This window comes from Orbicella faveolata, unplaced genomic scaffold, assembly GCF_042242905.1.
Source record: "Orbicella faveolata isolate gen_17 unplaced genomic scaffold, um_ofav_v1 contig_24, whole genome shotgun sequence".
NCBI classification, from domain to species: Eukaryota; Metazoa; Cnidaria; class Anthozoa; order Scleractinia; family Merulinidae; genus Orbicella; species Orbicella faveolata.
The window spans coordinates 20,515,001-20,530,177 of NW_028301552.1; the positions used below are offsets into that span (position 1 = coordinate 20,515,001).

The window sequence follows — 15,177 nt, forward strand, 5'->3', positions numbered from 1 at the left end:
GATTTTTCATTCCTCCAATTGTATATGAGCGTGATTACAGTGTGCTCGGTAACTATTGATGTTTATTTAGCGATTTAAGAACTCGGTTTGTGTCCCATATCGATATGGTTTAAAATATTCCTGTACGCTCCTCAAAACATTTCATCGTTGAAATCCGAAAACCCCAACATTGTTGAAACGCAATTTCATTCAAACAATCACAACCCCAATCCTTTCCTCCTAGACAATAAGCCATTCTGAAAAGTAGGCCCTAATATGAAAATTTTATGGTATGTAGAGTCCAGGGTAGAAATGTTCTGCCCTCATTTCGTCTCTCTTTTCCCCTTGCTTTCCTTACCTCCTCCTCTGTCTCCTTGATCTCGAATGGACGAGCAAGAGCACAATTTATTATGTCTAGAAGAAAGTCGTAAATCGGCTTTAAAATGTAAAGTAGTAACTTTTCAATTCATCTGTTTTTTGTAGAAGGTAAAACAGTAGCTACACGTTTAAAATTTGTAATAAATCTATTTTGCACCACTTTTCAGTGTGTAGTACATTTGACTTCTTATCATCCACTCAGAACGCGAAAAAGGAAGGTGAGTGGCCAGTTCCCTCTGTAAGACATGCCTGCAGGGAATCCTGTTAGGTGTATTAACCATCATGGAGTGGATATTTGCTTTGATGAATACAACTACAATGATTTCCCTACAGGCATATCTCATAGAGGGAACTTGCCATTCACGTTCCTCTTTCACGTTCCCGTGTCGCCCGATTTAACTTCCGTGCAGCCAAAATGCAGGAGGCTTTCGCAGAGAGCTGCTTGCTTCTCCGTTTGAGGTGCCTAATAACCCTTCCAGCATTTTCAGCTCTTTTCGTTGATATATCTGCTTCGTGTCGTTTTTAGTTGACACTGCAGTAATAGTATGGTGGCCAAGTCATGGTCATTTTCTGGACATTTTAAGGTTATCATGACAACGGTATAAGCTAATTTTAAAACACCCTTAATGTTTTAAACACATACTTAGTTCGCTAGGTTATGATACTAGCTTTGGACTAACCCCGTGGAGGCTAAACGATTGGGTACCACGTCAACTGAAAAAAGACTGGCAGTTGTTCATCTATCGACATGAAAGTACACAAACATTCTGCAAAACTGTAGTGAGCCACCTTATAAGAAGTTATCGCTAGCCTCTTGTTTATTCTGATAGCGCGAAATCTTTAATTAACCGTCGACAATTGAATTGATATATTATATGGCAAGCCCCGTGAGCGGGCAAGATGAACCGAATCCTTTGCAGTGATTGGCTACCCGAGCGGGAAAGACGGAGCTACCTTGCCCGTTCGGGATTACCCGCTGCAGGTGTGTCCTGCAAGAAAATAGTGTTCTTTTCCCATATATTAAACCCTTTATTGACAAGTTTGTTTGGTCAAGATGGCTGGGTATTGGCCTCGTTCTCGTTTTCGCTTGTTTGTGGAGCTCGACTCCGCTCGGTCCACAAACAAACTTGACCAATATGTCTCGGCCTCACGCTTCTTGGTCAATAACCCATATATATATCCGGACGTAGCCAGATGTGACCTATTAAATTTGCAGACGGAGATCGCTTTCCTTCAGCCTCCCTGCTCTGGCCCCGTTTTTCAAAGTCAACCTCGTTCCCAGGGTCTTCTCTCTACCGTCTTTGAGCAGCTGCTATGTCAGATGACGTCATGTTTTGACATCCCGTGATCAAACTAATTAGAATCATGTGACATTTACCCAGACCGCCACGCGAGCGGATAACTAACAAGCCGGTGGACATGCACGCCGCGGAAGCCGTTATGTCGTCGAATATGCAGAAGATTTCTTGGTTGGTTTTGCTGATGTGTCTGCATTTTTCACATGGGAGTGACCCGCAACCTGAACAGATTCATCTTTCAAGTACAGGTAATTCATCTTTCAAGTACATTAAGGAAAGAAAAGTTGTAAACTGAAACATGATCGAAATCACGAGTGTGGCTAGCGCTGTCAAATGATATGTTGTTTTTCGTCTTCTCTCGTTCTGTAATTTGCTGGATGTGGAACAGAAAATCCATGACAACCAGACGCTGATAAAGGAAAGTCCTAAAATTGAAACGGTTCCTAAAATCGAGCATTACATTTCCTATCAAGTAGAAGATAAAGCCGAGAAAGTTAAGTTTATTGCAAACGCGCAGCTTCTGTACTTATTGCATAACCATCGATTGTACTGTACTATGCACTTGAGGGAGCTTGTCGATTAATTGTGGAAATTGCGTACTTTGTCGCACGCTTTTGTGGGATCTATGCCGAAAACGATCAAAATAATTTTAACTTCGTGGTGGTCTTCTACAGGAAGTTTTTGGTTGCAATTAACTTTATTAACGCGTATGTTACCAAGTTCACTCAGTGAGATATGCGATGCGAGCTACAGTTCGGTTTCGAATTTCAAAGTCAGTGATATTTTCATGAAAGAGTCGAATAAGCAACAGTACATATTTTCAAATGTCTCGAGCAGTGCTGGGAGATATAACTTTTTGAGCATGCATCCAGGGAGCTGACCAATAGCAACATTGGACTGTCAAGTAACTTCAGTAAAATTTGAATACTGAAACAGATATCTCTGCGCTACGCTCCAGCAGCAGAGGGCAAAGAAAACTGATCTTCTAGCTTGCCCTTTGGCCAAGCTGTAACTATGATGAAATAGCTCGAAACTCATTCACCAATGGGCCACGACAGGTAACAGGCATGACACGTATTAACGGGATAGGATCAAATTTCATGACTGGTCTATTTTAAGTGAAGTCTTAACAGTTATACATGTATACATGTATGTATCACAGTTGCACTTCTAACAACTGAACAAGCATCCAGCATGCAGAAAATGTTTTAAAAGGCTTACAACTCCAATCAGTACATTCAACATAAACCCTGGAAAGATGTCATTGATATGACATGCTGCAGGTGCTTTCACTGAAAGAGAGTAGTTCTTAAAATTGCTTCTAAAGATTTATTTTGTGTGGTCAATATTGTGAATATATGAATGAATAACGGGATAAAATTTTATCAACAAGGAGCACAAGTCTTGCCTTTGTGGTCAGCAACATTTTGATATGCGTATGCGCCAGGATTCCATGTGTTCTTAGGCCACAAGGCATTCAAGTAGTTTTACATTGTCAGCGCTTTCCTCAAGCGTCTTAATCTCAAGCTCACGGGCTCTGCTCAGCGGTTGTATCCCCTTGCCTGTCCCTCCCTTCTCTTTCCACTAGTACTGTTATATCAGAGTGACAGGTGCCTGCTTTCTCCCTTCCCTGTGCAAGCTCATGGCTGGGTCACCAGGATTTGCCAGCCATAGGAGTGGTCTCCATCTAGAAGCTGGCTGCCAATAGTGGTCCAAACTCTGGGATGCCTCAGTCACCCAACCTCCACTTTGCGAGGCAGTTGTTAAAAAGGATTATATAGGTCGGGATTTCAGAATGTGGCTGTTGGCTGTATAGACAGGGTGGCTGGATAAACAGGGTTTTCTTAAAGAAAATGTATGGGCATTTCGGCAGGACAAACATACATGTAATTGGCCATAGTAATGAGGTGACCATATTAACAAGACTATGACTGTAAGGCAGGGTTCCTCTCTACACATTACCTCTGTAATTTGAATGTCTTTAAAGATTTCCCCTTGCCTGTTGGGCAATCAAAAGTCAGAGTCTACCAGTCTCACTGCAAAATCAGAAAACCATATAAATCAGCCAAAAACAATTTTTTAAAAAAGTAAAATAGGCATTGCATTCCAGATATGAAAAACTTAGATCTAGATGCAGGTGATAGCACAAGCTTTGCAAACAAATTAACTTGTACAGTTAGCATGTACATGCAGTTTTAATAATATTGTTTACTTGGCGATAGCAATTTTAAAATGGAGGGCAGGTGCCAATTGTAAGCAATGCAGGCAATAAGCATGAATGCAAATAAAGAGGGTAACCATGGCAACATGGCACGCCAAAGGCAGAAAGTGGCAAAACTGCTCAAAGCAAAACCACAAAGGCAAAGCTACACGTCAATGAGAAATACACATATATACACATGCAAGATTATCACCTGCTGGCAGACAGCAACTCTTCTAGTCAACGTTGATTATTGATAACCTCATCAACAATGTCTTAAATACATAAACCTACATTGTTGTACTTTCAGGAGACCCAACAGAGATGATGGTCACATGGGTGACTTTAGCATATACAAACTACACTATGGTGGAATATAACAAAGCTGGTTTTCCTCTGACATTACAAGCTTCTGGTGACATCACTAAATTCACTGATGGTGGATCAGAGCATCGAGTGTTGTACATCCACAGGGTGAAACTGGCAGGACTGGTTCCTGATCAGATGTATGGTAGGTATCCAAACCAGAGTTGATATCCATTTGAATTCCTTCATGAAAATCCAGAGAAAGATTGAAAATCCTCTCTCTAATTTTCTGTCGTATCGTATTATTATTATTATTATTATTATTGTTTATTTCTGTAAACTACCTTTTGCTTCCTTTTTCAATGATTTTTAATACAATTGTTATTGCAAATAGTTTTGTGCTGTAAATGATTATCTTGTATAGTTTTAGTGAAGAATTTTAATGAGCCCAATAAAATTATTATTATAATTATTTAGTATTATCATTATCATAGTCATTGTCATTGTCATTGTTGTTGTTGTTGTTCTTCTTCTTCTTCTGCTTCTTCTTCTGCTTCGGCTTTTGCTTCTTCTTCTTCTGCTGCTGCTGCTGCTTCTTCTTCTTCTTCTTCTTCTTCTTCTTCTTCTACTTCTACTTCTACTTCTGCTTCTGCTTCTGCTTCTGCTTCTTCTTCTGCTTCTTCTTCTTCCTCCTCCAGTGAAACTGCAAATAAGCTCCTCTAGAGCTGGTTGTAAAAATCAGGAAATCAGTTAGAGCTAGCCAAAAGATTTTTTTGGCTAGCTGTTCAGTACGCAAGTTTTGTATGTAAAACTTGCATACTTAACATAATATTGACCTTGGGGGCAGAGTGGGGTACTGCAGTTGTGCCACTAGAGAGGGAAGCATTTAAATTGTGACTGGATTGACCACTATGGGTTTGGATCCCCCATCTTTAATCCCTCAAGTGCCTTAGCCTTGATGTCCCCAACACTGGTCGTCATTCCACAGTAAAATCTTGCTTGTTATTGTACCTTGCAGAGTATCATTGTGGTGGATTAGAAGGCTGGAGTGCACTGTATGCATTTAAAGCCCTCAAGTCTGGTGTGGACTGGAGTCCTCGGATGGCTGTTTTTGGAGATCTTGGAAGTGTTAATGCAAAATCTTTAAGCTATCTGCAGGAAGAAACTCAAGAAGGAAAATATGATGCCCTCCTTCATGTTGGTGAGGTTTTTTTTTTTTCCAATGAATGTGCGCCACAGCAATTAAAGGGGTGGAATAAGAAATTTTCCCCAAGACTCCTGAATTCAACATCAGATTTTGTAGCTTTGAAAATTTCTCACTAATTACAGTACACTTATTACTGTTTACCTAATCAAGTGAAAGTACATGTAAACATAAAACTGTTGTCTGAGTGACTCACGGTGTAATAAATATTTTTTTCCTTTACCAGGTGACTTTGCATACGATATGGATTCTGTAAGTCTTAGCATGTTTTAGTCAAGTCACAAAATCTTTCTCCATAATTTATTACTGACAGTAACTTACATTTACAATTAAAAATAGAGTCCAGGAATCTCAGAACAGAAGGGCATCTTGGATTGCCATGAGATAAAAATTAGATTCATGAGCATTTCGAATGAGCTGTATGAGTCCATCTACATACTTAGAGCACCACTTGATTATCATTAAGAGTTATCTAATTGGCTTGAATACAATTAAGCACTGATGCTAAGATGGGAAGTCTATTTGCATGTGTTTGATTTTTGTACAAGGATCTCAATCAGCATCTGGGCAAGGTTTTGATTTAACTACTAACAATTCCGTACCCCTCTTTTACTAAGACCTCAGTGAATCTTTGAATGATCTGAATTTGACCTTGCCCTTAATTTCTGACTAATTAAAACCATCATAATAGCTTGAAAGTAGAATTCTTGAGTTGAAGATTGAATTAGCCCTCTGTGAGAAACATAATTTAAAACCTGGCTAGATCAGCTAAGCCATCACTGATTGTTTTCTTTTCTACACACACAGAATAATGCAAGGATGGGAGATGACTTCATGAATCAAATTCAATCAATTGCCGCTTACGTACCGTACATGACATGTCCAGGAAATCATGAAAATGCTTAGTAAGTCAAGTTGTCAATGAAAACTATCCCTGTCAATGAATTTATGATTAATATTTATTACTGACAATGGACAATGGCAAATAGATTGCAAACCACAAGTTATTCTGTAGGTTTTGCATGGAATCATTAACCAGCTAAAACTTCTTTAGAGAGCATAGTCTGTGACATCATTACTTTTCATGCAGAAGATGGGTTTAATCAGCTGATAAAGTTGGAAAAGGTCTAATAAGGCAGGGCCAAATGCACATAACAGGGCTGGAAATAACAGTCGGTCATCGGACATTGTCTGACCAAATTTTGAACATGTCCGGCCAATTTCACATTATGATCGGACATGATGTCCGAACATTTAACCAACACCAAGTTATTGCCCTACTCCATCCATAAAATTTGGTTAGATACATTGTTAAAAGGCTCAAAATTGTGACTGGTACGGTCGCCAATGCGGCTAAAATTTCATCTTTGGCGACCAAAAATTCTCGTTTAGTGGACAGCCAAAAATACGTCTGCGTTCACAGGCTACCATAACGGCGACTATGTTTCTCTGTTATGACGATCAATAATGGTTATTTTCTCAGACACTATGTCCCTCCAGAAATACATAGTCAAAGATCTTTGCTTTTACTATGTTCAACATGAGAAAAGAAAGCAATATATCCTTTTGCTTTGCTGTGGAGGATTCTCTCACATCGGAAAACTTGCAAATGGCTGAATGTGTTTGAAATCGCCCTATAATGCCTTAGAAACCCTTGAGTATTGAGTACGTCATGTATGCCTACCGATGGTGTCTCTTGGAATGCATGAAGCCTTCATAGACATTACATTAGCTACCTATGCAAAATTAGCGGCCCAAAAAGTGTTGGAATTTTTTGCCTTACAGATTTTATGATTGAGTTCTTTTCTGAATAAAATTCCTACTTGATTTTTATCACTTACGTTGCCGGATGGGCACTCAAGAATTTTTTAATTTTTGGCCCTAATGACAGTCTGAGCCATATCCAGGAGCCCATTCTGGACTGCTGCCATATCATAAAGCAGAAGTGTTCATCTTTCCTGTACTTGCCAAATAAAGTACTCTTCAGAAATCACCCTATTATGCGTTACGTGCATTGTGATATGCTGTTAGCATTTCATGTATGTACGGGGGTCTGAATTCGCGGTAAATTCAAACTAATAATAGATCGGCCTGTGAAAATGAAGGGACAGGAATAATTGGGATAGTTTCACACTCCTAGTGATGGGCTCCTGCTTTAATGGTAGCATTCAATAGAAAACTAGGTTTGCTTGGAGATAACCAAGAGAGATGGGTGCAGTCATCTAGTTAATCGTAAATGATAAATAAATCAAATTTAAATTTAGTTTTGAAGGATTTTTTCTTCTGTGGGAGGTGCGGTGGCCTCATGGTTAGTGCGCTCGTCTCCGGATTGAGCGGTCCAGGTTCGAGCCCTGGCCGGGGACATACTGTTGTGTTCTTGGGCAAGACACTTTACTCTCACAGTGCCTCTCTCCACCCAGGTGTATAAATGGGTACTGGCGAACTTAATGCTGGGGGTAACCCTGCGATGGACTAGCATCCCATCCAGGGGGGAGTAGAAATACTCCTAGTCGCTTCATGCTTCAGAAACCGGGATAAGCTCTGGCGTGATGGGCCACTTGGCTTGTACGCAGACTTTACCTTACCTTTACCTTAGTTAATAAATTTTATTATGCTAATTAATTATGCAAATTAAGGTCTGGTCAAATTGATGAGATGTCCGACCAAAATGAAGATTCGAAAGGACACATGTCCTGTTAAAGAAGAAAAATTATTTCCAGCACTGCATAATGGGATATTTTCCAAGAGATACATGTACACAAGATACCCATCTCTCGATATTATTGATAAGTTTTAACACAGTCAATCTAAATTGAAATTCAGAGGTACATAGCTTCAGAAGATAGCACCTACTCAAAAATATTTGGCATAGGAATTTATAAGCAAGAGCCTTGTGTGAACTTGAGTTAAATGGCTGGTCTACTTCTGTTTTACTACATACATGTTCACTTAAGCACTCATGTATGTAAACTAAGCTCATAATTATCATTTCTTTCCTTGCAGCAACTTTTCCAACTACAAAAACAGGTTTTCCATGCCAGGAAATACTGAAAGTATCTTCTACAGGTAATTGCATGCTCTTAGAAAGTTATACCTTTCTTTTCTTTGAAAACCTTGTCATCATGAGGAAGAACTAAGAAAGTAAAAAACTAAATTGTAGTCACACACTAGACTTTTGTCCACAGACTTAATGGCATGTGTTTAAATCAAATTTCTGCATGTGGTCGAGGTACATGTACACATGTAAAATTTAACACAGGTACAGAGGCCAGGTAATTTGAAAATTTAACACACTACACTATCCAAAGCAGGGCTGTAATTACTGGCTGTAACCTGTAACACCTGTTACAGCTGAGCATGCCTAATTTTCCCTGATGCTTCGGTGAAATTGCCTTTTGTTAATAGAATTTGTCAAACAAAGCTGCAAGTTTGTTACGGTTGTGGAGCACAAGAATACAGGTGACTCAAAACGTAATGACAGCCCTGCAGTATGGATAATCTGGTTTATCTTCTGGACACCATTGTTCACCCTTTGAACAACTCAAGGGCAGCTGTTGGTTTGGAAGCATACTGATATATCCTTGATTCATTTTTCAGCTGGAATGTTGGACCTGCACACATCATCGGCATTTCAACTGAAGTGTACTACTTCTATCAGTACGGCATTGAACAGATTGTTCAACAGTATGATTGGTTGGAAAAAGACCTGCAGGTTAGAGAAAGAACAAGTCCTAATAACCGTAAATTTTTTTGCATATGCATCTTGCCCTCTGTGTTCAAAACAGTGGACGTTGTGCACACTTACAAGTTAAATAATTTGCTGTGGGGCTGGGTTATGTGTTAGAGACTGACTCGTATGATCCCATCGGTGTGCCTTACAGACTATACATGTCTCATCTTGTCATATTGTTTTGTGTACATGGGTTTGAGTCAGCCGAGCTTCACTGTCTTAAACATTCTCATCCCCAGAACCCCGGAAAAGGTGGCTCCGGAGACACATGAATAGGTTGGCTAGGTTCTTGGACTAAGATTTCCCGTAATTCCACACTGGTTTCTTTGCAAAAAAATATCTGGCACAGTTTGATTTTTTAACTCGAGCCATTCAATCACAACAACTTTGGACCTTTAGCAAATGGAGTTTAAAACAAAATTAAAATTCTGGCTCAAAGTGGTAATCATGTGCTTCTTTACGGTCAAATTTTCGTAGCAAGCCCATCTTTAACTTCCTGGAAGATACGTAGACCTGTGCAAGTTGCTGTAACCAAGCTGTTTTATTTAGAGATTGAACAGTCATATTTTTAAGAAGGAAACCACCACTGAATTAGTAGAAATCTTGTTCAGCCAGTCAAATCAAACGTTGCAAAAGGCACCTTTTCCTTGTACCCAGGTCCCACTGGCTGAGAGACACAGGTAGCTCTGGGGACAGGAATGGGTGTTCAGTAATGCTTTTAGTTCAGCTTTTTACACAACCTGCAGTGCAGGCGTAGTTTGGGTGCGTGTGAATGCACATTTTCGTATTAGGCCACCATCTTGTATTTGGTAACTGTGGAGGGTTGGGCTGAGGGAAAATTTGCCAAGGGAGTAGGGTGGAGGGGAAGGAACTGCCCCACCCACTGCACTCTGCCTCAATCCTACATAGGTCAAGCATCTAATTACAATCCAAGATGGCAGCATCGAAAACCTGGTCTATCGAGTGCTCTGTTCCAAAATAACCCATCCATTGCAGGCTACTTTTTACAAAGTACGATGTATTCTGAAGGTCTCAAAATGTCACAATTTTATTGCATGTTTCTTCATAGGAAGCAACATCTCCCGAAAACCGTGCATTACGTCCCTGGATCATCACGATGGGTCACAGACCAATGTACTGCAGTAACTCTGACGGCGATGATTGTACCAAATATGAGAGTAAGGTAGGTATGTTGGCTGTACTTAAACAGTTAGACTAGAGGTTGCTACTCCACCAGACTATAACGACTTCAATCTAATGTGAAACTGATTTTATACAAATTGTGAGTACCAGTTGCAAGAATGTAAATTTTTCATGTGTCTTAGTGTGCTTCAGTCATAATTCTCACGTCTTTATTTAAAATAGCGTATAAATGTGGAAAAACATATCGCAGGTTTTAATTGCAACCTTATGATGCTTTTTTAAGGTTCGCTCTGGAATCACTTCGAAACATTTGTTCGCTTTGGAAGACCTATTTTACAAATACGGTGAGTAACGAGTAATTGGCAATCAGATTACATGAAAGTCAAAGTTAAGAGTCGTACTGTCTTGTGTTTTGGTTGTCAAGAGAATGTAAGACCTCCAGGTTCTCATTTGTACGGTATCAGGATGAGCATGACAACAGTAGTTTTGGTTGGTTGGCATTCAGTTAAGAGGTTTGCTGCCATTTATTTAGGTCCTTTCTCAATGCGTCTCGTGACGACCCAAATAACGGCTGTAAAGAAGAATATTCAGGGGTTGGCTTGTAGAAAATGAATAGTTTAATAGGCCATACATGTGTTCATCACAGTTTGATGAAACAGCACTTTCGTCAAGTCAGTGCAGAACTTGCAATCTTAGCAGTAGGCATCATGAGAAGGTAAAGGCTCAACTACCAGCTGCTGTCCAGCAAGGAAGTTTGCATTCCTCCTCTCTCCTCTCTAGGAGGAATGAAGACGAGACATGAGAGAGTGATGCAAATCGTGCCAAGGGAGTTTCTGTCGAGCATTGATTCTTGGCTAACATGACGGGATAAGCGCCGTGATGATGGTGGTTTCCATGCTATAACACAGTCACAAATTAATTATTAAACACCCGGAGGTCCACAACTTTTGGCAAAGTTCAAAAAAATTCTGAACATAGGGTTCAGAGCCACCTTAAATTTTCAAAACTTTAAGGTGGTTCTGAACTCAAATCAAGTGATAAAGAGTGGTTATAATGACCAATCAAAATCTAAGTGCTGGAAACTGTTTTGAACCAAGATCACTCCGTTAATATGGTTAGAGTTTTTGGACCGTTGGTGTGCGGATTAAAGGGGGTGAACTTTTTTTTGCTGGCAATAGATGCAGGAAATCTTGTTTCAAGTAACAGTGGTTTTGGTCTCAATTCATTTCTTCAGGTGTTGATCTGATGTTTTGGGCTCACGAGCACTCATATGAACGACTCTGGCCTCTCTACAACAGACAGGTAAGATATCGCGACCTCCTTTTTAAATTTGACCACATTTGAATGGTCCATCCTAAAGTCTGCAAAGAGGCTCCCTATTGGGATATAAGGCAAAAAAGAAAGAAAAAAAGAGATTGAACCAAGTACATTCACAAAATTTTCCTCCCCAGATTGCTCCCTATTGGGATATAAGGCAAAAAAGAAAAAAAAAAGAGATTGAGCCAAGTACATTCATAAAATTTTCCTCCCCAGATTGTGTCCGCTTGTTCCACTTCCTGATATCTCTGTTCTGTGCCCCATTGTCCGAGGGAGCTTGTTCATAGGTTAATGACACTTGTGTTTTACTTGGGATACTAACACGCCTTGCTTTTCGTTTGTTGTAGGTTTGCAATGGATCACGGGAAGAGCCATACACCAACCCTTGCGCTCCAGTTCATATCATCACCGGCTCAGGGGTATGTTAATGTTTAAAAACGTCTTCCACTCGGGGAAAGGTGTTTTGTCCTCACTGAGTGGGATCTTGAATGAGTTACTTGTGGAATCAAAATACTGGGTAACATTGCATGTAATTTTTAAGTTGCATAGTGAGTGATCGTGAGATACGCGGGGGTCTAGTGGCTAGTGCTCTGGAGTCCCAGTCAAGCAGTCCGTGTTCTCGGGCAAGACCCTTGGCACTCACAGTGTGTCTCGTCCCAGCTGTATAAATTGGTATCAGTGAAGTTATGCCGGAGGTATCCCCTGCCATGGACTAGCATCCCACCCGGGGGTGGGGGATACACTCCTAGTCGTTCGTACTAAGGAAACCAGAGATACCCGTTGGCTTGATGGGCACGGTCACGACTTACGGTGTGTGGTAAGGGGTCAGTTTGTTCAGCGCAATATTACCCCTTGTGTTTAGGCCTTTACAGGACGGGCGCGCTAAAGGGAAAAAAAATGTCAAAGACACAGGCAAAGCCAATTCAAGGTAGTAGTTTCTTTAAAAAAAATTGTTGTGCTGCATCGGCGAGCAAGTGACTTAGCTATTTATCAACTTGAAGTTGGTATTTTTGGGTAAACTTACTGGCGTAGCTTGTCTGTGAGGTTAGTCCGGCTTACATGCACGCTACGGCGGTTAATAGGTCCTTATCAACTTTAAGTTGTAGATACTAACAGCAACGCTGACAGATGTTTTCACTTGTTATGAACCCTGATTGTCTAGGCCAGCATTGTAGGTAGTAGTCAGAATATAACGAGTTCCTAGAACCACGTTTTTTTTTTTTTTTTTTTTTTTCAGGGCTGTTTCGAAAAACATAACCCATTTGTTAAAGACTACCCTCCCTGGACAGCGTTCCGCGCAGTGGATTACGGTTACACTCGAATGACCATCCACAACAAGACGCACTTATACATGGAACAAGTCAGTGTGGATAAGGTAAGTGAGGGGGGTGGGTGGAGTGGAGTGGGGGAAAGGAATTGGTCACACAAACTTTATACCCCTGGACCTGATTGTTCAAAAGGTGGATAACGCTATCCACCGGATAAATCACTATCCAGCGGATAGCGTGGTTTGTTGTGTTAACACTTATCCGTTGGATAATCCGTTGGATTATCCTTGGGATAGCGATTTATCCGGTGGATAGCGTTATCCTTAGGATAGCGATTTATCCGGTGGATAGCGTTATCCGGTGGATAACGTTATCCGGTGGATAGCGATTTATCCGGTGGATAGCGATTTATCCGGTGGATAGCGATTTATCCGGTGGATAGCGATTTATCCGGTGGATAGCGATTTATCCGGTGGATAGCGATTTATCCGGTGGATAGCGTTATCCAGCCTTCGAACAACCGAAGCCTGAAGAATAAAATCTCTGTTGATGTATAACTCGTCGAATTACATTCAAACTCAAACCCTACAACATTCGTAGCAGCATAAAATGTTGAGTTAAGAAAGTTGTATTCAGTGTTCGCTAGATGTGAGCAGCGCGTGCTACAAAAAAGGAATGCGACAAAGTCATACCGCCTAAATGTCGGTGAACCAGTTCTGTTGTATAAGGGCCATTTGTACGAGCAAAATAAGTCGTGGCTTATTTTCCTTGTATAAATGGCCCTATTGATAAACAAAAGCCATGGTAATATCCAGGAGTGCTTTTTGTACTGGTAGTGATCTGTAGTCATGTCCAGGAAAAGATAATATAGAGTGCTTTGTTTTCTTGCAGGGGGGTGACGTCATTGACAAAGTAACGATAATCAAAGACGTGCATGGACCAGAAGCCTGGGTTCCAAAGAAAATCAAGAATTGAACTGAATCAAGGCGATAGACTGTCCACCCCCATCCCCCCTGCACACTCCCAGCACCACCCAGCCGGTGGACGTCTCGTGACTTGATTGTGTAGCGTTGCCAAAGAAGGCCATCAATTATCAATTTGTAGATACAATTTTTTCCAACACATTTTGAATTATCACACAATTGTTAGTCTCCAAAATATTTGAATGCAGCATCACTTCTAAGTATAAACTCCAATTCTGAAACGTAATTTCTTTTATTTGTTTTTTTTACCGAAAATGATAACAAGATGTTTTCTCTCCTTTTCCCTTAAGAGTAGGTCATTTGATCACTGTGAAGTCAAAATAGCGAAGTTGATTTTGAAAAACAAAGTTCGCTTTTTCTCTCTTCGATTTGAAAAAGAAGAGGCTGACTGATTTGTCTTGTGGAAAAGTCATTAATTATTTCTCGTACCAACTTTAGCTCGGCTTTTTTTCTGTATTTAGTAGCTAACGTAAGCTGAATTATCAACAGCTCAATTTTTTGTTAAATATGTAAAACACGAGTAGCAATAGATCAGTTTGCAATAAATATATTTCACCATACATTTTAGCGTGTAGTGTAACTATTAAACATATCAATAACAAAATTAATAAGAACGAACTAGATGCCGAATCAGACTCAATGCTCAACCTAGCGATCACAAGCTTTGGACGCAGTCACAGCGTTTTTCTCAAGTTTTGTTCACCCAAGCTCACGTGACAAATGGATTTCCGCGAGAGATTATGATTCTGAGATCATATTCTCTTGATTTCCGCCATATTCACTTGAGAAAGACGCTGGGTGCTTTCCATTATGCTAGACCGGCCGGTCAGAGACCAGTGGGAATACCCGAAGAAAATGGAACGACATTTTCCGACCAACCCGCCCAACAAAGAGGAATGGTTCTTACCCTTTTTCATTCCTTTTCCGAATTCCCTACTTAAGTGAAGAGAAGTATGGCAATGAACCAGTTTGTCAAAATGGAACGGCAAATTTCGGTCAGAATGTTCCGACCGAATATTCGGGACCACCTCCAGAAGTGGTTCCGAGTCTTCCGGTCGAAGGGGCATGAAACGGACCTTGCCATTTGACTTCCGACCGAAATTTCCGGAATCTTTGGCATAATGGAAGATACCCGCTGTGACAGCGTCGAAAGCTTTTGATCGCTATAGCATTGACTCTGCTTCGGTATCTCGGTGTTCATTTTGCCTAATACAGGGCCGGGAAACACTATCTTTACCGGCTCAGATCCTGCCTGTACTGGCTACGATTAATCTTGAATTTTATGCCAGGGCGCTCACAGCCATTCACAAAGAAGCAATTTTCTCAGTCATATATAATCAGCCTGAAAGACCTTACCAGGACCTTTTTTTG

General features: G+C 40.5%; 2 protein-coding genes across 2 annotated transcripts in view; both read left to right on the top strand.

Annotated features, from left to right (window-relative positions):
* The window catches only part of LOC110047164 (acid phosphatase type 7-like), a 13,314-nt gene extending 12,798 nt beyond the window's left edge, over positions 1 to 516 (top strand). The window contains exon 13 of the mRNA XM_089291610.1: positions 1 to 516. This exon is cut by the window's left edge and continues 463 nt beyond it. The gene's annotated coding sequence lies outside the window, so the exon portion shown is untranslated.
* Positions 517 to 1,731: 1,215 nt separating this feature from the next.
* Positions 1,732 to 14,366, top strand: LOC110047163 (acid phosphatase type 7-like). Its single transcript, XM_089291607.1, has 13 exons — positions 1,732 to 1,903; positions 4,166 to 4,366; positions 5,180 to 5,362; positions 5,592 to 5,617; positions 6,173 to 6,270; positions 8,369 to 8,431; positions 8,963 to 9,077; positions 10,165 to 10,278; positions 10,522 to 10,582; positions 11,473 to 11,540; positions 11,903 to 11,974; positions 12,793 to 12,930; positions 13,715 to 14,366. Exons 1-13 carry the CDS (start codon positions 1,777 to 1,779, stop codon positions 13,796 to 13,798), a joined length of 1,350 nt encoding a protein of 449 aa, XP_089147733.1. The 5' UTR covers positions 1,732 to 1,776; the 3' UTR covers positions 13,799 to 14,366.
* Positions 14,367 to 15,177: the final 811 nt, after the last annotated feature.